Source organism: Ovis canadensis, chromosome 1 (assembly GCF_042477335.2).
Source record: "Ovis canadensis isolate MfBH-ARS-UI-01 breed Bighorn chromosome 1, ARS-UI_OviCan_v2, whole genome shotgun sequence".
Lineage (NCBI taxonomy): Eukaryota > Metazoa > Chordata > Mammalia > Artiodactyla > Bovidae > Ovis > Ovis canadensis.
Window position 1 is genome coordinate 124720032 of NC_091245.1, and position 23001 is coordinate 124743032.

The window sequence follows — 23001 nt, forward strand, 5'->3', positions numbered from 1 at the left end:
AACACTATACAAAACAGCTAAACTACACAACTATAATAATCACCCTGCTATACACGCTAAGTCACACACCTGCCAAAGCCTACTTTATATTCCAAAACTATGGTGCCCCTTAAATTACTCTCCTTCTAAATCTCTTAATAACATTTTAAATCACTCTTTGAGCCCAATTTCAAAACTGCCACCATTTCAAAGTAACAAGTCGTAAGTCAGAATTTAACATTCCTCTCCATCGTGCTTCCAAAGTACCTAATCTGTACCAATAACTACAGCAACCATCACATTCTGCTCTTAAGCAGTTTCACTACTTGGTAAAACATACATGCATTTTATCTGTGTCTCGTGTACTAGCTCGTAATCTTTGTTTTTTAATAAAAAAGAACTAAAAACCCATGTTAGACTGAATTATTCTTCCCTAGGGTTCTGTCTAGGGCTTTTTCTTTTGACTACTCTGACCTGGAAATGTCCAATCTACTGGGATAATGACAAATTATTCATTATTATTAACAGTAGTCACACATTATCCATCAAATTTTAGTCACCTCTACACACTTAAAAAACCAGGAGATATTAGAACACTACATTTTGTAAAAGACAGACTGAAATCACTAACTCCCCACATGCAAAACTCCCTACTCACTTACATTACCCATTATACCAATCAGAAATATCTTCACAAACATTTAACAGTTCTATATGCCATTTAAGACATGGAACTATTTAAAAAAGAAATGTCTGACTGCAGGCTTATTTGCAAAAACCTATGTTGGAATAATTACACTGCTACTGCTGCTGCTGCTGCTGCTGCTAGGTCACTTCAGTCGTGTCTGACTCTGTGTGACTCCATAGACGGGAGCCCACCAGGCTCCCCCGTCCCTGGGATTCTCCAGGCAAGAACACTGGTGTGGGTTGCCATTTCCTTCTCCAGTGCATGAAAGTGAAAAGTGAAAGGGAAGTCACTCAGTCGTGTCTGACTCTTCACAATCTCATGGACTGCAGCCTACCAGGCTCCTCTGTCCATGGGATTTTCCAGGCAAGAGTACTGGAGTGGGGTGCCATTCTCTTCAACAATTAATTGAACTTCTACTTGCCATTTTTAGTTACGGTACATGGTTCAAGCAGAAAGAAAACATTAAAGCATGGAAATACTTTGGTTCTAATATACTCCAAAGCAAATCTTTTAAAGCTAATTATAAATGTACTTATTCCCACATTTTCTAAACAGAAGCTAATTACAAAAACTTATAGAAATATTTATCCTAAACCAATAATCCCCAATATTTCAATAAACTCACAGAAAAAAAATCAGATTCAAATCATTCTTTAATACCATTAAATTTTAAAATGACTCACTCAAATCTGTGAGACGTTTAGGTGATCTGCCTCTTTCTGAAGACCTGGATCGTTTGCGACGGATTGGAGACCTGCTAAACCTTCTTCTCAAGGGTGTTCGTGATCGCCGTAATCTGACTGGTGATATACTGAAGCTTCGTCTTCTTACCACAGATCTTGATCTTCTCCGACGGCTCGGGGTACGGCTCCGTCGACTCGGGGTACGGCTCCGTCGACTTGGGGTACGGCTCCGTCGACTTGGGGTCCGACTCCGTCTGCTAGGGGTGCGGCTCCTTCGGCTTGGGGTGCGGCTCCGTCGGCTCGGGGAAATGCTAAAGCTCCTTCTCCCCCCAGATCTGGATCTCCTCCTGCGACTCGGAGTATGACTCCGGCTCCGACGACTTGGGGTGCGACTTCGAGCTCTACCTGTTTTCCGGTTATCCCTGGAGCTTGATCTTTTTCTTTTTCTTTCCCTGGACTTGGATCTGTGCTTTGGAGATCTTTTGCGCTTCTCTTTTGATACAGATCGCCTTCCTCTAGACTTGGATCTTGACCTGCTGCTCCTCCTCCTGCGTCTTGATCGTGACCGCGAACGTGTCTGAGAACGATGAGACTTGGACTTAGATGATCTCTTCCTTGCCCTAGAACGAGATTCACTGGTGCGCTTTCGCGATTTGTGTTCAGAAGACTTGGAACGTTTACTTCTCGACCTTAATGAAGAGTCTCTTTTCTTCTCTTTCTCACCTTTGTCACGGTTCTTGTTTTTCTTGCTTTTTTCATGTGTGTCCTTAACTTTTACAAAAATTTCATAATCATCTTTTTCCTCTGAAGACGACTCTGAAGCTCTTTCTGGTATACTAATTACAACTGGACTGGCAGCAGATTTATCCCGTTCCACCTCACTCGAAAGTAAAGGTCCTTCAATACCAGCTCTAAGGTTTGTAAGACGTTCCATGTCCTTAGGAAGTAATGGTCTCACTAAATCAGCTTCATTAATATCATCAATGCTGGCAGGAAATCCTGGATCAGACAGTATCTCTTTAGTAGTGAGACAAACTTCTTTATCTTCTCCACTGCTTTCTTTAGGACTGACAGCAGCTGCTAACGTCTGGTCACTCTCCTGTACAGGTAATGATCCTTCTGCATCCTTATTGATAAAATTATTAGATAAATCAGGATGAATGTCTTTAGCAGGCAAAGGTCCCTCTATGTCAGCCTCACTGCCACCACTGGGGCTGGTGGAAATTACCATGTCATGTTCAGTATCTTGAGTAGTTAAAGATACTTCACCATCATATTTACTAACTGAACTGAGAGCAGATGTTGTGCCAAATTCAAGATCCTTACCAGTTCCCACTGCTTCAGATTCAAGGACAAGGGGACCAACAGAAGACAGAGTTCCTCCTAGCTCAGTTTCACCAACACTAGGACAGGTATCCAATACTGTGCATTGTTTAGTCTCACCGGTAGGCAAAATTGTCTCTTCACCAATTTCACCAACAGCGCCAGTGCTGGCAGCAGACACTGTGCTACGTTCCACTTCTTGAGCAATTAAGTGATTATTTATGTTAAGGTCTGTATTTATACAATTTTCAGTTTCATTAGAGCCACTCTTCAGGAGTCCTTCAGCACGTGGCTCTTCATCTGAATGCATGGCTATGTCCTGCAGGCCAATCTCTGAAGCAATATTTTGATCATCAGATAGTAAATTCATTCCTTTTATAGTACTAGACTCTAATATTACTGGTGTAGACTCTACAACTGTCTCAGTTGGTATTACTTGAGTCTGCTCTGAGACAGTGACAGGAGGCTCTGAAATTGTCACAGTGGACTCTTGGACACAACCAGATGGTTCTGAAACAATCACATTAGGTTGAAGGATGGACACCACTGGTTCCAGAATAGGCACAGTAGGCTCCAGGGTAGAAGCAACAGCAACAGTAACATGCTCTGGCTCAGACAAGGCCAGGGGCTCTGGGACAGCCTCAGCTAGTCGGTCCAGGACAGCCACAGCTGGAGGGTCCTGGAGAGCCTCAGCCTGTGGCTCTGGGACAGCCACGGTTGATGTCTCTGAAACATTCCCAGCTGGATGCTCTGGAACAGCCACAGATGGCAGCTCTGTAACAGCCATGGCTGGCAGATCTACAGTGCTCTGTGATGGCTCTCCAACAGGTACTGCTGCCTCCAGCAGACACACAGATACCTCTGGGGCAGTCTGTCCTGAAGCCCTCATGGAATCGTAAGTTTCTGCTATGTCTGACATAACAGAAGGCTCTGATGTTAACACAGTTGGTTCAGCTGATGTTGTGGGAGTTTCAGACACCATGTAAGTCACTGGTCTCTCTGCAACAATTTCATGCTCTTCCGCTCCAGCAGCAGACTCTACAGGTGCTGACATAACTGAAGACTCTGGCTCTAGTGGTGGTTCTGGAACAGTCACGTCAGCCTCTGATGCCAACACTGACGGCTCTGATGCTGACACTGAATAATTAGCAGTTACTGCCAAAGGCTCCGCAATCTCACTTTGACTCACAGGAGGTTCAGGCAGTGATACAGACTCTTCAGGAGGTAATGCTGGCACCTCAGCAGACCATGTATTTTCAGCTGTTAATGCTGACTGCTCAGTGGCTAACACTGGACCCTCTGGTGGTTCCTCAGGAGGCAATGGTGGTGTCATTGGTGGCTCTTCAGGTGGCAATGGTGGCATTGTTGGAGGCTCTTCAGGAGGCAAAGGTGGCACCATATATGCCTCCGTGTATGTATCAGTGTAAGAATCGGTGTAAGAATCAGCTGCCATAGACATCATTGAACGATCAGCAGTATAAGATGACATCATAGATCGGTCAGCTGCAGAGTACGATGACATCATAGACCGGTCAGCAGCAGAGTATGACGACATCATAGACCGGTCAGCACCCATGGACATCATAGATCGGTCAGCCATTGGGGACATCATGGAGCGCTCGTAGGCTGACATCATAGAGCGTTCATAAGCTGACATCATAGAGCGCTCAGCCATAGGGGACATCATAGAGCGCTCATAGGCTGACATCATAGAGCGCTCGTAAGCTGACATCATAGAACGCTCAGCCATAGGGGACATCATAGACCGCTCATAAGACATCATAGAGCGTTCATAAGATGACATCATGGAACGTTCTGCAGCATAGGACATCATCATAGAACGTCTAGATGCTAACATCAGGGGTCTAGGTGCTAACCTATATGGCCTGGGAGCTATTCTATAGGACCTGGGTGCTATCCTATAGGGTCTAGGTGACATCCTATAGGGATCAGGAGTTAGTCTGTAGGGATCATGGCCTAATCTATAGGGGTCCTGCCCTAACCTGTAGGCATCATGACCTAGCCTGTAAGGGTCATGACCTAACCTATACGGATCCTGAGCTAACCTGTAAGGATCCTGAGCTAACCTGTAGGGATCAGGAGATTTTGAACCCAACATAGCAGAATCTTGGGTACTAGATGCTAACATCTGGGCATCCATGGTACCAGACGCTAACATCTGAGCATCCATGGAGCCAGAAGCTAACATCTGAGAGTCCATAGTGCCAGAAGCTAACATCTGGGAGTCCATAGAGCTAGTGGCTAACATCTGGGAGTCCATGGTGCTGGTTGCTAACATCTGCGAGTCCATGGAGCTGGTGGCTAACATCTGGGAGTCCATGGAGCTGGTGGCTAACATCTGGGAGTCCATGGAGCTGGTGGCTAACATCTGGGAGTCCATGGAGCTGGTTGCTAACATCTGAGAGTCCATGGAGCTGGTTGCTAACATCTGAGAGTCCATGGAGCTGGTTGCTAACATCTGGGAGTCCATGGAGCTGGTTGCTAACATCTGGGAGTCCATGGAGCTGGTTGCTAACATCTGGGAATCCATGGTGCTAGAGGCTAACATCTGGGAGTCCATGGTGTTGGATGCTAGCATTTGAGAGTCCATGGTGTTGGACGCTAGCATTTGGGAGTCCATGGTGTTGGATGCTAACATATGGGTCTCCATGGTGTTAGAAGCTAACATATGGGATTCTTGGGCCATCAAGGGATCCACTCCTACTGTTACAGAAGTCTCCCCCACTAATGTAGTAGGCAGCTCCTGTGCTACCGTATTATAGGATTCCAGCGCTGTCGTCGAGGGCACCTCCAGGGACTGCGACACGGTCATCGTTGACAGCTCCGTTGTCACCACAGACTGAACAGAGATCTCCAGCGCCACAGTTGCCACAGGCTGCCCAGGCAACTCTGGCGCCCCAGGTTGCCCTGGCAACTCCAGCACCCCTGTTGCCAAAGGCTGCCCCAGAAGCTCCAGTGCTCCAGCTGCCCCAGACTGCCCCGAGAACTCCAGAGCCCCAGCTGCCATGAGCTGCCCAGGCAACTCCAGTGCCCCAGTTGCCACAGGTTGCCCTGACAACTCCAGCGCCCTAGTTGCCGAAGGCAGCCCTGGCAACTCTGGCACCCCAGTCACCGAAGGCTGCCCTGACAACTCCAGCGCTGTTGTTGCCACCGGCTGTCCTGGCAACTCCAGCACCATTGCTGCCTCAGGCTGCCCCAGCAACCCTGTTGCCGTTGTCACCTCTGGCTGCCCAGGATGTTCCACCGCTGTCATTCCCACAGGCTGCTCCAATTCTGTCGTCGTCACAGGTTGTTCGGTCAACTCCATTGCTACTGTTACCACAGGCTGCCCTGGCAACTCTACTGCTGTTGTCACTGCAGGCAGCCCTGGCAACTCCTGTGCCATCACAGGTGGCTCTGGTACCTCCTGTGGTGGCTCCAACCCCATGGATGGTGCTGGAAGCCCTGACAATTCCTGTGACAACTGTGGCACTGATGTCACAGAGGGCCCCGCCAACTCAGGCACTGCTGTCGCAGGGGGCCCTAGCAACTCAGGCACTGGGGTAGAAAGGGGCCCTGGCAACTCTGGCGCCGGGGTAGCAGAGGGCCCAGGTAACTCCAGCACTGGAGTCACAGGGGGCCCCTGCAACTCCGGCATGGAGGTCGCAGGTGGCCCCGGCAACTCCATCACTGAGGCCACCGACGACTCCTGCAGCTCCAACGCTGTGGTCTTGGGCAGCTCCAGCATCTCCTGCGGTCGTGTCATGGATGAATCTGCAATCTCTGATGGTCCTTCTACAGGCTGCTCTGGCAATCTTAGCACTTCAGTTGCTGACGACTCTGGAAAATCCATTGTTGTTGATGTGCTTGGCTCAGGGTGCACCTCTGTAGGTGTCTCTGATGACACAAGAGTTTCTGATAGCTCTAGCACTTTTGCTACTGGAGGCTCTAGCAACATGATCTTTGATGGCTCTGGAGGTGTGCTCTCCAAAGATTTCTGCACAGATTTCATCTGACACTCCACTGACACTGTTACCACTGGCTCAGATGACTTTAGCACTACTGTTGTTGTAGGCACTGGTGCTGTTGCAAAGGAATCCAGAATCTTTGTTGTGGATGGTTCCAGCATTACTGCCACAGACTGCTCTGACTGCACTGAGACTACTGATGTAGATGCAACTGACAGTTCTGTATGTTTTGTAGCTGGCGGCAGAGTTTCTAAGATGTGTGGCTCTGAGACCTCCATCGAAACTACAGGAGGTTCAAGCACAACTGCGGGAGATTCACTGGTGTCATATAGGCCAAATGCTCTTACAGAATGCTCCAGTGCCATCTCTGAAGGTTCAGAATCAAACTTCAAAAAGGAATCCGATTCTATGTTCCCATCGTGATGTGATTTCGGCTGTGACTCGGATTCTTCTGACTGTCTTTTATACTTTTTCTCCTTTTCTTTCTTCTTTTTCTTCTTTTTATTTTTGTGCTTTTTATGCTTCTTCGACTTTTTGGTAGGAATTTCATCAGTAGGATCTGTTTGGACAGACACACATCTACTTTTTCTGGATGCCTCCTTCAAGTCTGAAATTAAGGAAAATTAATTATGTCAAATATTCCCCAAAATAGATTTAGATAAATCATAGAAACAATACCTTACATTCCATGTTAAGATACTATAAGACATCTCCTGTTAAATAATTTTCCATAAACCAGCTATCTGAAGACTGGCACCTTTGCAATACTTCTTCTACAACTAAAGCCAGGGTTAAAAATAAGTTCTTAATTTATTACAAAAGTTCTTAGAATTACATTAAAATATATTTTTCCTAAGTTCATCTAAAACAATTATTTTCTTCAGCTCTCAATATACAAGTTACTTAAACTATACTTACAGATGAACATCTTTCATATTGTTAACTATCAGAATTCCTAAAAATACATATACTGAATAATTTTTGTGACTATTTCATAACCCTTATTTACTCATACAAGAAGCAATGTGGCACTGGCTTTAGAACAGACTGTCTGCTTTTGCATACTGAATCAATGCACCACTCAATTGCTGACACTGTCTTTCAGCGGCAGAGGACAAACCGAGTTAAAACATGCCAAGTACACTGAATAACGCCTGCCATCAAGTAAACCCTCAGCAAATGCTAGGGAATGCTTTTATAAAGAATGCAAAGGTCTGAGCAACAAACGCAAAACATGGAACCTCAATTCTCACTCATGCTGTATTCTCAGAAAAGTAACACCTCTTCATTACTCTTCTAAAGTTACTAAGAAGTTAACTTACAACCCTTAAGAAATTAAGAACATTTCAATCTGCATATCTAAACCAAAAAATGGCTTATACTTTATTACTAGATGAGATTTACTCTAATGCCAGTACAAAATCTGATAAACCTTAGTGATCTCAGAAAAAGATCATCAGAAATCCAGGTCATCAAGATTATGGAAAAAGTGAATCAACACATGACAAGATCTGTTTCAAAGCAAAACCAATCATTTTCTACTAATTGTTTACATTATATACCAAATCTACATTATACTTCAACAAAAGTTGCTTAAGTCATGAATCTAAGCATGGTGAGTCTATATACTATTTTTTTAAGCCATACTCTGTACTAAAAAAAAAAACCTTTTTTTTAATCCATAAAATGTCTCCATTTCCAAAACTAAAAGATGGTTGATAAGTCATTTCTAAGCACCAATTATTTAATCAGTTCCCCAAATGCTCAATATCCAGCAATGCTTCCTCCCCATTTATTGCACCTTTAAAAGTAGATGCAAAAACAAGGTACTCTCTAAGTTAGAGCTTTAAAATAAAACTTTCCAGGGTTCTGAAATCATTACAATTTGGTCCAGACTCCTGTACCTTCCAAAACTTGACATTTACACAATTTTTCAATGAAAATCCATATTCAAAATCCTGGCACCGAGGCAGCACAAGACTGAATCAAATACAGTTATATTCCACTAGTAAAGCAAACAAGTGCAACTGTATTTTCAAAATATGGACATAAAACAAGTCTTCAATAAATCAGTTAAATTAAAAATTCAACTTACTGACATTTTAGATCTAATGAGCATCTTAAATACCCTACAATCAGAAATACTATTATTTAACTATTAACTATTTTTAAAAATTTAGCTTTCAAGACAGATAATTATCTTCAACTTACCTGGCTTATATCGTAATTCTGTATCTAAGACCCCAGAAAGTACTTCCTCTATCTTCTGAACTATGTCTTCATTTGGTAGGCTCCTGGCAGAGGCAGCTGCATCACCTGCCTGGTTTCCTTCAATAGGTGTGTTTGTTTCACCATTGAGCTGTCCTTCACTCCTTCCACTTGACAAGAAAAGTTATCAAAATTCATTAATAATTCTACCATGACATACAAATATTTGTAACAACTTATTAAAAAAACCTCGTATTATTCATACATTTCACCATTTGTATTTAATTTTGGATGATATTCCCCTTTTCCCCATCAACGGTGCTTCCTTAACACTTACAGTTGGCACATTTTTGTTTTCATACAATTTCTTAAAGTTTTCAGAAGTGTTAAAGTTAAGAAAATATTTAAAACAGGTTCCCAAGCTCTTTTAAAAAAAAAATTAAATACTCCCCAACCAGAATATTTCAGGGGAAAATTACTAAGATCACAATCACCAAACCAAAGAAAAACACATTACCCTAACATTATGGTATATGCTATAGTGACAATAAAGCTACACCTATAGATGGATCACAATCACCATCAGCAATATGAAGGAACAAAAATTCAGCCACAGACATTTAGTCAAAAGTATAACTGGTAGCTTCAGATCAGGTTGAAACTCTTCAGTTACTGAAATGCCACAATATTGAAAAAATACACATACAGCTTTCACCCAGTTACCAAAAACCATGTAAACCAATTCATTTATAGTAAGTCAATGAATGAATCACTTAACATTTTCAATTTACAGGAACAGAAGAATCTTGACAGAAGATACATTTTTATATATCATTTATTTTTATCATTTGTCACTTGTACTATTTTGTACAAATTTACAAAATTGTTTCGAAAAATGCTTTCACAACAGTATGTGTGACTTACTGTAATTTAAGCTTTAACAAAAAAATTCAGTAGCTTTTCATGTTATTAAAGAATATTTGGTTTTCTAATACAATGAATCATACAATAAATATTATTTAACATTTATTAACTATTAATTAAGGTCACATGGTTCTACATTTCTAAACTCATTTATCCCCACAAACTCTGAAATCAGCACTATTGTTCTGATTTTTCAATGAGGAAAATGAGGCCCAAAGAAAACAAAACAAAACAAACCTAGCTGAAGATTACACATTTATTAAGCAGTAAAGCTGGCATTCAAAACCAGAGCTCTTACTCCTAACCATCTATAAATAAAAACTTTAAGCTATTAAAGTTATCAGTCTCCTCACTCAAACCAATATACATAAAAAAATAAATGACAAACACACAAAAGAACTACAGCTCACTAAAACAGCAAATAATCTTGACACTGATAATGTATAACGTTACTTGAAAAGAAGCTGAATATTCCTCCAGTAATACACTGCTTTATCTAATTTTCTTTTTAGAGTTTCTTCCTGGACTTTCTTTACATTTTTCCTAAGCACTTACACTGTGCTGACCTTACTAAAAAATCCACGGATTTAAAAATCCAAAAAGTAGGAATAAAAAAAAAAAACAACCAGGCAATCTATAAGAAAGTAATCATCTTAAAGCTCTCCAGATGTTCATTCAACTACTGAAAAAGGGTGGAAATTTCAAGGCACCTAAATATCAATACAATCCTACAATAAACAGAATTCTATGGAGCCTGGAAAAATGTTCCAAACCATGATAAAAGTTCACAATATACAGGTTAAAAAAAAAAAAACACGCAAAACAAGATGACCACATTTCACAAAACACGTGCATCTGTATGCAAAGGAAAAACAGTGAAAGAAGATAAAGATCAATAACCATGCGTTTTAAAATTCGTTTCTCTATTTTTTCTAAACCTAATACAACAATAAAACTTCTAATACAAAACCTAATTTTTAAAAGGTATAGAAATAAGACATTACAATTATCAAACACTACTGATTGCATGCAACTATTAAAAAGTTTCCAGGAAAATTCTATTCCCTTAGCTCAGGTCGTTTCTCACTATCCTAAAAATAACTAGCATATTACAAAATTTCAAAAAGCAACTAAATCAATGAACAGATATAGTTCCCACTTGAAAAACAATGTATACGCAAAGAATTCCAGCAAATCTATATCATTACCCCATAACCTTATGTTAATTGGAGCATTCAGTTTACAACTGAGTTTCCGGCTATTTTTCAAATTCACCTCACGTTTGATTCTAGCTCTCAACTTTTTAAAACACAACTAACAATGCATTTCAACTCGGAACAAATGTTTACGTTATGCAAAATAAAAATACAAAAAGACAACCACTAAATAACATGACCCACGCGATTTTCCTTTCCGAGTAAGCAACTATTTCTTTGAAAGTCTCTTCCCATTCAAATTGTGTGGAACCAAGGGTAAACTAGTAGCGATGACAAAAACAGCGTGTTGGTCAAATAGGTCAATCGGGGCAGAGGGAGCAAGAATATTTAGACCAATACACGAACTCCACTTTTCGCTTGCTAAATTTAGTAATTACTAGTAATTCAAAGTCTCCTTCCATCCTCGCCTCGAATATTCTGTCAAAATAACTAACGTTAACTTTAACTGTTTTAATTTAAATTTCTAATCTACCAGACTATTTAAAATGCTACCTGGTGGAAGCCACAGGACATTAGGACCCAAATAATCTTCTCAAAGGATCCCGACCCCCAAGTGGTCCGAAGCTTGCAGTAATAAAGCGTATTTAAGATTACTCAAGAAACGGCCGTTAGACCCCTTTCCGGTCAAAGACACCGGCCGGCGAAATCCGCGGAGGCGGAGAGGGGGAGGGGAAGCGCGGCGGCAGAGCTGAGGAAGGAACTAGGCCCATCCCCGGTGGACAAGCAGGCCTACAGTAGCTAGACGGTAGGGGATACCCAAACAGGACAGAAGGCTGAGCATCTTAACTCGGTTCTAGAAGAGACAGCCTGGGATTATCTCGGAAAGGGCGAAGTTCCTCGCCGGGAAGGGAGGGAGCGGATGGGGGTGGGGGGGCCGGAAAATGGATCCCAGGCCCAGGCGGGGCTGTAGCCGGGCCTGAGACGAGCAACGACAGCGTCTCCGAAGAAAGATTCCATGGAAGGCCCCGTGGGGCCCCAGCGGTCCTTTGGGAGCAGAAGAGTCTGAGGAGAGCTTACCTTGAAAGCTCCTGTTGAATTTCCCGGAATTTACTGACCACGAAAGACCTAAAAATCTGCTCGATGTTGGTCGCCATGGCGTCCGCTCCGTTCTCTCAACTCCTCCTCACCAGTCCTCCAGGCTCCCAGCATGCCTCGGGAGGAGGCGCAGCGGCCAATTCCGTCTCTCGCCGTCCTGATTGGCTCCTGTGGGAGAGCCAGACCGGTACGCTCCGCCTCCGAACCTATCAGCGAGCACGGCCCCGCTCTCCTCCGCTGTTTCTGAGCGTTTGGGGTAGAGCTGCTGACGTTTGCGCCGCGCACGACTGTGTCCGCCATGTTAGTGACTGACGCAGGCGCCATTACAGGAGAAGTCTCTCTCTCGAGGTGGCTGTGTCGGCTTCAGTTGTCAGTCTTCAATAGCGTTTGGGGGAGGGGGGGCCGTTTAAGAGGCTTATTTTAGCCACTAACTACCCGAGATTAAATTCCGTGAGGAAAGGGAGCGGGGAGGGCAACAGGGTGCTCCAACATGTCTCCGCGTTTCGGCAGGGGAGATCCATTCGGGAAAGCACATTATCAGCGCCTGCCCACCGTACGAAGAATAACGTTTTCATCCCCCCATCTCTCTCCCATGGCATCCTATAATCAGCTTTTTTTCCCCCCATTTTAGCATTGGGTCAGAGGTCACGAGCCAGCTGAGCTCAAACCCTGGTGCATTCTAATCTCGTCAGGAGCCAGGCGCATCACGAGACTTTTGCACAGTAGCCGGTCAGTTCTGATTCCTAAGCAACACACAAGTAGCTGAACATGGGTTTAGCATTTTGGCGCTCCCCACCGTCAGAGCTCAGGAGGTTCTGGAGGGGAGAGTAGATTTTACGTGGCACCTGGTACCACAGAATTAAACAATGTAAACGAGTAGGGTTTAAGAGATTAGCTCCGGAGGGGAGGTTCAGGCCGCGCCCGAGAGCGGGAGGGCATCGTTCTTGATTATCTCGGGGTGGGGACCACGGGCCCCGCCAGCCAATAGGGAGGCGAACCCTCGAGGGCGGAGTGGGAGGGCCGAGCGCGCCGGATTCCGCGCGCCCAACTTCCGGCGCGCGTGGAGTACATTCAGATCCAGAGCGCTAGGCGAAGGTCTACGTGCGGACCCCGAGGTCACCCAGTATCGCCGGGTGAGTTTCCTCCGCCTCTCAGTAAAGTTGCTTTAAGGTTTGGCTTGGCGGATTTACTCTCAGGCGTGAGATGAAACTGTGTGAACCGGTTTGGCTGCAGGAATTTTCATCTTATTCCCACGTGCCATGGGTGAAGGTTGGCCATATGCTTTTTCAGTTTTAACTGAGGTTTACAATGGCTCTGTCATTTCTCTGCTTTAAGTGTAAGGGCCCTTTTTGTACCTTTATGCTTTTTTTTTAATGCCATGCACCAGAATTGCATATTTTCTTGTTAATTCCGTCCTTTGTCTCTAGCAGGTTACTTAATCCCATTTTGTAGTTGGTTTCTGTGTTATGTTATTCACCACGTCTTTTGAAATGGCTTTTCTTGGCTCTCTAATTCTCTGTTATGTTATCCATTTAGACGACTGAGGCCCAAGAAGGTTAAGTCCCTCCAGGTTTCCCAGCTAGTAAGTCTTAACCCTATCCCAGGTCCTCTGACTGAAGGGCTCCTAGCCACTCCTGGATGTACATTCCCTCAGTCTGAGTCCTAAAACTATTTCAGAGATCTACGATAATCCCTTCACTGCTCCTGTAATTCACACTAATGTCTACTCTAGATTTAAAGTATATTTATTTCAAATATTTCAATAAACATGGCAAGTCTGTGTTTTCCATTGACCATTTTCCTTTCTGAGATAACTTAGTAAATTTTTTTCTTCTTCATATTTTCAATTGTATCTGAAGCAAAATTGCTTCTGTTGGAATCTCACCCTCTGATCTATGTGACCTGCAGCAAGTTACTTAACCTAACTGAACCTCAAGTATGTTTATCAGCAAAGTGGGCATAGTAATCCTATCTACCTCATAGAATTTTAAAATTAAAAGCATTTAGAGTAGCATCTGGCAAGAAGTGCTCAAGAAGTGTTTTATATTATCAACTTAGATTTTTCTTAAATATGTATTCCTAGTATTTCATAAGTAACTGATTTCAGTTTTTCCTGTTATAAATTTGCATTCTACGTAATTAGATGTCTTCTGAAAACTAGTAAATGAATATGACAAATATGACAGATTATTCACTCTTTTGGCTTTCTAGAATTTCTATCCCTGAAGCATCAGTTTAGACAAAAGTAATCAAATGTAGCATGTTAGCATTCTTTTACTACTGAGTGTATGCAGTTGTACTAATTACTTATAAATAAATGCCATTTCAATTCTTACTATGCCTCATAAGGCACATTCTTAATTCCACCTTGTAAGATAGATGCATAGAAATCGAATTGCAGACACTAAGAGCTTAACCAAGGTCACATGCTCACTTGAGCAGAGAGAGAGTTACCCATCCTGCTCAGGATCAGATGCCAGAACTGAGTGAGATGTGTTTACATTTGATTTTTGCCTTCTGCACCAGTTTCCTCTGGGAGGAGGGGCTGCTGCATCCCATGGGCTTAGCTGCCCTTTGGTACATGGGATCTTCATTCCCCAACCAGGAATGGAACACGCATCCCCTGCATTGGAAGGCAGATTCTTAACCACTGGACCACCAGGGAAGTCCCTTTGCCAGCATATTGCATTTTAAAAAAAAGATCTATTTACTTATTTGTATTTTTGGCTGCACTGGATCTTTTTTGCTTTGCTTTTGCTTTCTCTAGTTGCAGAGAGCAGGGTCTACTCTTTGCTGTAGTGCATGGGCCTCTCATCGTGGTGGCTTCTCTTGTTTTGGAACAGGGGCTCTAGAGCGAGGGAGCCCAGCAGTGCTCCCAGGCTCCAGAAGGCTAGTTCAGTAGTTGTGACACACATGCAACTAATGCTTCAAGGCATGTGGGATCTTCCCATACCAGGGATCGAACCTGTGTCCCCTGCGTTGGCAGGTAGATTCTTCACCGCTACACCACCAGGGAAGCCGTGCACCAGCTTCTTAAATGGGGATCAGCAGACTGTAGCTCTTGGTGCCAGTCCTTCCTACTACCTGTTTTTGTACAGCTCACTAAATAAGAATAATTTTTATGTTGTTAAATGGTTAGGGGGAAAAAAGGAAAAGTGATGTTTCTGTGACAGTTATGCAAAATTCAAATTGCTATGTCTATAAATAAAGTTTCATTGAAACATAGCCACGCTTAATTCTTTATAAACCTCTTACAGCTTCTTGTTGCTTAGAACAAAAATAGGCAAACTATGACCTACAGCCCATGCCTGTTTTGTGTTAGTTTTTGCTGCGCATAGCCAGGCCACGTTTGTCTCTTGTCCAAGACTGCTCTTTGTGCTACAATGGCAGAGTTCAGTAATTGCAACGGAGGCTATATGGCCATCAGAATTTATTTATTTATTTGGTTGCATCGGGTCTTCTTTGTGGCACACAGGCTTCTCTCTAGCTGTGGCGCTCAAGCTGCAGCACAGTAGTATATTGTGCACGCTTAGGTCCCTGGCCAGGGATAAAACCCATGTCGCCTGCGTTGGAAGATGGATTCTTAACCACTGGGACAACATTAAGACTCATTTTTAATTGAGGTTTGATGATTATTAAATCTTCTAAAAGTGAAGCTCTAGAAAGGGTGATTGGAGTTTTTGTTGTTTGTTTTTTTTTTTTAATCAAGCTCTCTAGACCATTCATGGGGTCACAAAGAGTCGGACACGACTGAGCAACTGAACTGAACTGAACTGAGGCCAGTCTGCCTTATTTCTTTTTTTTTTTTTTTACTATTTATTTATTTTTGGCAATGTCTTCAGTACATGGGATCTTTCATTGTGGCGCACAGCTTCTCTCTATTTCTGGTGCATGGGCTCCACAGATGCCCCAGGGCATGTGGGAATCTTACTTCCCTGACCAGGGATCAAACTCACATCCCTTGCATTGGAAGGCAGATTCTTAACCACTGGACCACCAGGGAAATCCCTGCCTTATTTCTAAAGTACCACGCTAATCCTTAAGATTACAGTCATATTTCTTAAATTATGAGTCCCAGTTTAAAACGGTCAACTGTGGTTTTCTTTCTGCAGCTTTCATCTTCCTGCTGAATTCCTGCTTTGCAGATAGCGCAATGGCAGCCCGAGTACTTGTCATTGGCAATGGAGGACGGGAACACACGCTGGCCTGGAAACTTGCACAGTCTACCCATGTCAAACAAGTGTTGGTTACCCCAGGAAATGCAGGCACTGCCTGCTCTGAGAAGATTTCAAATACTGGTAATCACGTTTTTAAGTAAAAGTGAACAGTTGTAAACGATAAACTGTCAACCGCATCTGTTCTTTGTAATAGTCAACTGCTGTTCAGATTTGAATGCTTTGCTTAACCCAAAAATGTATGTAGTAATTTGAATAGTTGCCATATGTTATAAATTTAAGGTATCCTGTTGTTCAGAGTATAGCACTTCCTTACCTTAAATTAGTTTAAACCTTTAAAACATGTCTAATAAGAAAGTCACAAAGAAGTACCTAATACAGATTCAAGGTGTTTGAGTATATATTTTGGGGAATTAAAAATTGAGCAGGCTATTAAATGTAAGTTCTGCTAATTCTTATTCCATAATAGATCTCAGCCTTTATCTCTTCCACCAGTAAATATAAGAAGGTATCAATTCTTAATTAAGTCTCTCAGTCTTGTCCAACTCTTTGCAACCTCGTGGACTGTAGCCCACCAGGCTCCACTGTCCATGGGATTCTCCAGGCAAGAATACTGGAGTGGGTTGCCATTTCCTTCTCCAGGGGATCTTCCCCACCCAGGGATCAAACTCAGGTCTCCCACATTGCAGGTAGATGCTTTAACCTCTTAGCCACCAGGAAAGCTTAATCAGTACTTTTGCTGCATTAAACTCTCCAATAACTTCTCATAGTAGTTAGCATAAAACTCAAACTCCTTACTGTTGCTTACAAAACCTGTTGTGATCTGGCCTCTCTGCCTTTCCAGCCTGATCTTTTGTATTCTTTTTCTTTTCATGGTGCTCTATCCATGTAATCCTGGCAGTTTCCCAAACAGAGCTGCCTTGCACTTTGTTCTCACCCCCAGCATGACTGGCTCATCATTCAGGTTTCAACTTACGTTACCTCCTCAAAGAGGACTTTCCTAAAGTGAACTGTTACCTGTGTCTTCTTTTACTTTTCTCTTGTCTGTCTCTTATCTTCACTTCCCTCCTAAAACAGAAGCTCTAAAACGTAAACTGCATGAGGGCAAGGAACTCGCCTGTCTGATTCTGCACTGTGTGTACTGTGCCTAGTACTCTGCATGGCATATAGTATCTACAGGGAGAACATAGATCCAGTGAGCCACAAACTGGGAGAAGATGATTGTGTACACAGGACCACAGATAAGAGATAAATAAGAAAATATCTGCTTCCCTGGGATCTTAGCTCTGGGAGTGAGGGGTTTTGTTTTTGTTTTTGTTTTTTTTAAGTATTGGCACATTTTATCTAGCTGTAATTGCTGTTACACGGACCAGCCCATGAAAATCTCCCAAGATTGTTATGAGACTTCCATCACTTGTATCGACAGGTTAGGTGTGTCATCTTCCTTTGCTGTACTGAGGTAGTTGGCTCTGCTCGGCCCAGTTGTGTTTGCACCTACTAACCCAGAGTTCATGGTACTCCATCCTTACCCATTCAGGCAGTTTCTGTACACTGAGAACTCTACCTTTTCTGCACTTACTCCCTATACATCACAAACACCACATATGTGCAGAGTAATTCGAAACTTCAGCCAGATTAGGAATGGTGGCCCAGATACAGTGAAGTGGAAGAGTGCCTATAAAACAGACTCATGCTCAGTATATGGTTGATCCCATGGCTACTTAGAACTTCATTGAGAAAGAAGATTTACCTTGTTGGTAGGTTGAGAAAGTGAGAAAGGTCATAAAATCACCATTCTATTCTTAGCGTAAACGTCTTTGCACAAAGAGCCCCTGCCTGGCTTAGTCAGAAATAGCCTCCCAATTTACTTCACAGCAGATTTGCCTAACTTTATTAGTTTGCTCGGATAGTCATAACCCAGTGTTCCCATAGTGAAATATAAGCATCCTAAGTGTAGGGACCTTGTTTGTGTATATGTCTTAACTCAGTGACTAGGACAGTTACCTAGCATATAGTAATTTTTAGTAAATCTTGAATGAAAGACGTTCAAAAGGCCAGTTTCTAAGTATATTCTCTGATACACTGTTCTGTTTATAATCAACACTAGTGACATGAACGCTACAGTCAGGAGAGTACAGCTCTTGGGAAACTCACTCAGTTCTCTGTCACTGTAGTAATAACAGAGAACCCAGCTTTCTTGGTTAGCCTAATGTGCTCTGCTCTGATTTCTCATGGTGAAACTCTCCTGCAACACCAAAAGAAAATCAACAACTGATAGGCATACCAGAGTATAGTACTTAGACTTCAGGAAGACACTTACTTATTATACCTTAAACAAAGTACGTTTAAACAAGATAGGTTTGTTTCTTTTCTCTTTTCACAGACATCTCAGTCAGTGATCATACTGCCCTTGCGCAGTTCTGCAAAGATGAGAAAATTGAATTTGTAGTTGTTGGACCAGAGGCACCTCTAGCTGCTGGTAAAGTTCACTTCTGTTTATTGTTATGATTTCTACTGTGCCAATAGGAGCTTGGAGATCATCCAATCTCATACATTTTATAGATGAGGTTTCCTAATAACAAAATTACCTTGGAAAAAGTTTTCACTCTCTAGAAATTAATAAATTCTAGGATTTTTTTTCTCCCAAGCATTATTTTTGTGGATAATACAAATAATAATATGAGTAAATTTGAATGAGAGATCAAATTTGCAGCCATGAGAAATATTTTTTTATTCTGCTCTATCCATATATTTGAATATCACATAAATTTTTGTTGTACTTGAATCATGGGCAAGTAGCATTTTGTTGTATCCTGTAGAAAACGTGAAAACTGTTCATGTTTCCTACTCTCTTCCATCTGCCTTATCTCAGTGTAGATTTAGTCTACTCTGAATTCTTTAGAATGAAAAGGCCCTGCACAGACCTGACTAAGGCTCCTTATTTCCATCACTAGGAATTGTTGGGAACCTGAACTCTGTGGGAGTTCGGTGCTTTGGCCCTACAGCAGAAGCAGCTCAGTTAGAGTCCAGCAAGAGATTTGCCAAAGAGTTTATGGACCGACATGGAATCTCAACAGCAAGATGGAAAGCTTTCACTAAACCTGAAAAAGCCTGTGACTTCATTATGAGGTAGATAGAAGACAGCCTGTGAAGGGCAGTTGTCTTGTTATCTTGTTACGATATTGGAATGTAAGAGTCACTGTTATGAGTTTATAGTAAGGTAATTCTAGGGAAAACTTGTAGAATATAGATTGCCTTTTTCCAACATCAAAATAAAATGAGATTCACTCTTGTGGCCTTGCAGAAGGATAAGCTTTTTAACAATTCTGCTGAATAGTTTCTACGGGGAAAGGATACATTTAGTTCTGTAGTCATGCACTGTTAGCCAGATTGACACAATGGCATCTTACAACATTGGAGAAGGCAGTGGCAACCCACTCCAGTACTCTTGCCTGGAAAATCCCATGGACGGAGGAGCCTAGTAGGCTGCAGTCCATGGGGTCGCTAGGAGTTGGACACGACTGAGTGACTTCCCTTTGACTTTTCACTTCCATGCATTGGAGAAGGAAATGGCAACCCACTCCAGTGCTCTTGCCTGGAGAATCCCAGGGATGGGGGAGACTGGTGGGCTGCCATCTGCGGGGTCGCACAGAGTCGGACACAACTGAAGCGACTCAGCACCAGCAGCATCTTACAACACAAAGGGTATGGATTTTTTTTTTTCATAAATAATTAACTAGAGAGAAGAATCATCACTTGGCCTTCTGCAATACTGTTCAATCCTAAATCTTGAAATTAAACACCCTGTTCTTTATTCTATGGAAAACATTGATCAATGAATGAATGTTGGAAAATACATGCCTTTGCCTTTTTTTGTTGTTGACATATCTAAGCTACTTGGTACGTTTTTGTGTTCAGTTGCTCAGTCATGTCCAATTCTTTGCGACCCCGTGAACTGCAGCACACCAGGCCTCCCTGTCCATCATCAACTCCCAGAGTTTACTCAAACTCATGTTCGTTGAGTTGGTGATGCCATCCAACCATCTCATCTTCATGTTGACCCCTTCTCCTCCCGCCTTCATTTTCCCAGCATCAGGATCTTTTCAAATGAGTCAGTTCTTTGCATCAAGTGGCCAAAGTATTGGAGTTTCAGCTTCAACATCATTTCTTCCAGTGAATATTCAGGATTCATTTCCCTTAGGATGGACTGGTTGGATTTCCCTGCAGTCCAAGGGACTCTCAAGAGTCTTCTCCAACACCACAGTTCAAAAGCATCAATTCTTCAGCGCTCAGCTTTCTTTGCAGTCCAACTCTCACATCCATGACCACTGGAAAAACCATAGCTCTAACTAGATGGACCTTTGTTGGCAAAGTAATGTCTCTGCTTTTTAATATGCTGTCTAGGTTGATCATAACTTTTCTTCCAAGGAGCCAGTGTCTTTTAATTTCATGGCTGCGGTCACCATCTGCAGTGATTTTGGAGCCCAAGAAAATAAAGTCTGTCCCTTTTTCCAGTGTTTACCATCTATTTGCCATGAAGTGATGGGACCAAATGCCATGATCTTAGTTTTCTGAATGCTGAGTTTTAAGCCAACTTTTTCACTCTCTTTCACTTTCATCAAGAGGCTCTTCAGTTCTTCTTTGCTTTCTGCCATAAGGGTGGTATCATCTCCTTGTCTGAGGTTCTTGATATTTCTTCCAGCAATCTTGATTCCACCTTGTGCTTCATCCAGACCAGTGTTTCTCATGATGTACTCTGCATATAAGTTAAATAAACAGGGTGACAATATACAGCCTTGACGTACTCTTTTCCCAATTTGTTGTTCCATATCCACTTACAATTGTTGCTTCCTGATCTGCACAGAAGTTTCTCAAGAGGCAAGTCAGGTGGTCTGGTATTCCCATCTCTTTCAGAGTTTTCCACAATTTGTTGTAATCGACACAGTCAAAGGCTTTGGCGTAGTGAATAAAGCAGACGTTTTTCTGGAACTCTCTTTTTCAATGATCCAGCAAATGTTGGCAATTTGATCTCTAGTTCCTCTGCCTTTTCTAAATCCAGCTTGAACGTCTGGAAGTTCACAGTTCACCTACTGTTGAAGCCTGGCTTGGAGAATTTGGAGCATTACTTTGCTAGCATGTGAGATGAGTGCAATTGTGTGGTAGTTTGAGCATTCTTTGGCATTGCCTTTCTTTGGGATTTGCATGGAAACTGACCTTTTCCAGTTCTGTGGCCACTACGGAATTTTCCAAATTTGCTGGCATATTGAGTGTAGCACTTTCACAGCATCATCTTTCAAGATTTGGAATAGCTCAACTGGAATTTCATCACCTCTACTAGTTTTGTTCATAATGATGCTTCCTAAGACCGACATGACTTTGCATTCCAGGATGTCTGGCTCTAGGTGAGTGATCACACCATCATGATTATCTGGGTCTTGAAGATCTTTTTTGTATAGGTCTTTTGCGTATACTTGCCACCTCTTCTTACTATCTTCTACTTCTGTTAGGTCCATACCATTTCTGTCCTTTATTGTACCCATCTTTACATGAAATGTTCCCTTGGTATCTCTTAATTTTCTTGAAGAGATCTCTAGTCTTTCCCATTCTATTGTTTTCCTCTATTTCTTTGCATTGATCAGTGAGGAAGGCTTATGTCTCCTTGCTATTCTTTGGAACTCTGCATTCAAATGGGTTTATCTTTCCTTTTCTCCTTTGCCTTTAGCTTCTCTTTTCAGGCCTCCTCAGACAACCATTTTGCCTTTTTGCATTTCTTTTTCTTGGGGATGATCTTGATCCTTGCCTCCTGTACAATGTCATGAACCTCCAATCCATAGTTTTCATTTTGCTGCTGCTGCTGCTAAGTCGCTTCAGTCGTGTCTGACTCTGTGCGACCCCATAGACGGAAGCCCACCAGGCTCCCCCGTCCCTGGGATTCTCCAGGCAAGAACACTGGAGTGGGTTGCCATTTCCTTCCCCAATGCATGAAAGTGAAAAGTGAAAGGGAAGTCGCTCAGTCGTGTCCAACTCTTAGCGACCCCGTGGACTGCAGCCTACCAGGCTCCTCCATCAGTGGGATTTTCCAGGCAAGAGTACTGGAATGGGGTGCCATTGCCTCCTCCGAGTTTTCATTTTAGTTATTCTTATTTATTCTTTATTCTACATTGAAGTTTATTGTTTTCTATTAACCAGATTCCTTGGACGTAACAACTTAGTTACTTTGGGTAAGTCTCCTGGATCTCCAGGTCTACTCAACAGAAAAAACTACCAACAACAGTTTTTTATGTGTACTTGGAGAAATTATGTGTCTTTGCTTATATTGGTCCATGATTCACTATTGTATCTTAAAGATCATTCCTTATCCATCCTATATTGCTGCTATTTCTTCTCCCAAAGATTTGTTGATATGCTGTCAGGGTAGGTGAGAAAAGCAAAATCGTATGTACCATATGATCACAGGCAACTACAGAGGAATACAGAAGAAAAGAATCCTGGCAGGAAGTACATCAAAATGGTGTTGGCTGTTTTTTTTTTTCTTTCTGCTTTTTAGTTGTTGCTATAGCATATCATCACAAAATCTGCAAGTGTTTTAAACTTTTGAATTATTAGGATTTACTGAATACTGAAACTTCCTCTGTCTTCACAGTGCAGACTTCCCCGCTTTGGTTGTGAAGGCCAGTGGTCTTGCAGCTGGGAAAGGGGTAATTATTGCCAAGAGCAAAGAGGAGGCCTGTGACGCTGTCAGAGAGATTATGCAGGTAAGTTGATCCTTCTCAAAAATGTTCATTGTTTCCTAGTCACACT

General features: G+C 42.5%; 2 protein-coding genes across 13 annotated transcripts in view; one reads left to right on the forward strand and one right to left on the reverse strand.

Annotated features, from left to right (window-relative positions):
• Positions 1-13015, reverse strand: part of SON (SON DNA and RNA binding protein) — a 32008-nt gene extending 18993 nt beyond the window's left edge. For all 7 annotated transcript variants that reach the window (XR_011248332.1, XR_011248331.1, XR_011248333.1 and 4 more), the window contains exons 1-3: positions 12008-13015; positions 8853-9019; positions 1351-7248 (exon numbers count right to left, since the gene is read on the reverse strand). Coding sequence is in view for 4 of the 7 variants with exons in the window: in XM_069548893.1 (XP_069404994.1) it covers positions 1351-7248; positions 8853-9019; positions 12008-12084 (6142 nt within the window). In the remaining 3 variants the exon portion in view is untranslated. The remainder of the gene's footprint in view (positions 1-1350; positions 7249-8852; positions 9020-12007) is intronic.
• The window catches only part of GART (phosphoribosylglycinamide formyltransferase, phosphoribosylglycinamide synthetase, phosphoribosylaminoimidazole synthetase), a 29666-nt gene continuing 18739 nt past the window's right edge, over positions 12075-23001 (forward strand). The window contains exons 1-6 of one of the 6 annotated variants that reach the window (XM_069548967.1): positions 12262-12373; positions 12657-12754; positions 16138-16323; positions 18584-18679; positions 19155-19329; positions 22844-22955. In XM_069548967.1, the coding sequence (XP_069405068.1) occupies positions 16179-16323; positions 18584-18679; positions 19155-19329; positions 22844-22955 (528 nt within the window). In that variant the 5' untranslated portion in view covers positions 12262-12373; positions 12657-12754; positions 16138-16178. Of the gene's footprint in view, positions 12213-12255; positions 12374-12656; positions 13295-16137; positions 16324-18583; positions 18680-19154; positions 19330-22843; positions 22956-23001 lie in introns of those variants that run through there. The other 5 variants (XM_069548977.1, XM_069548957.1, XM_069548942.1 and 2 more) reach the window with 5 other exon arrangements.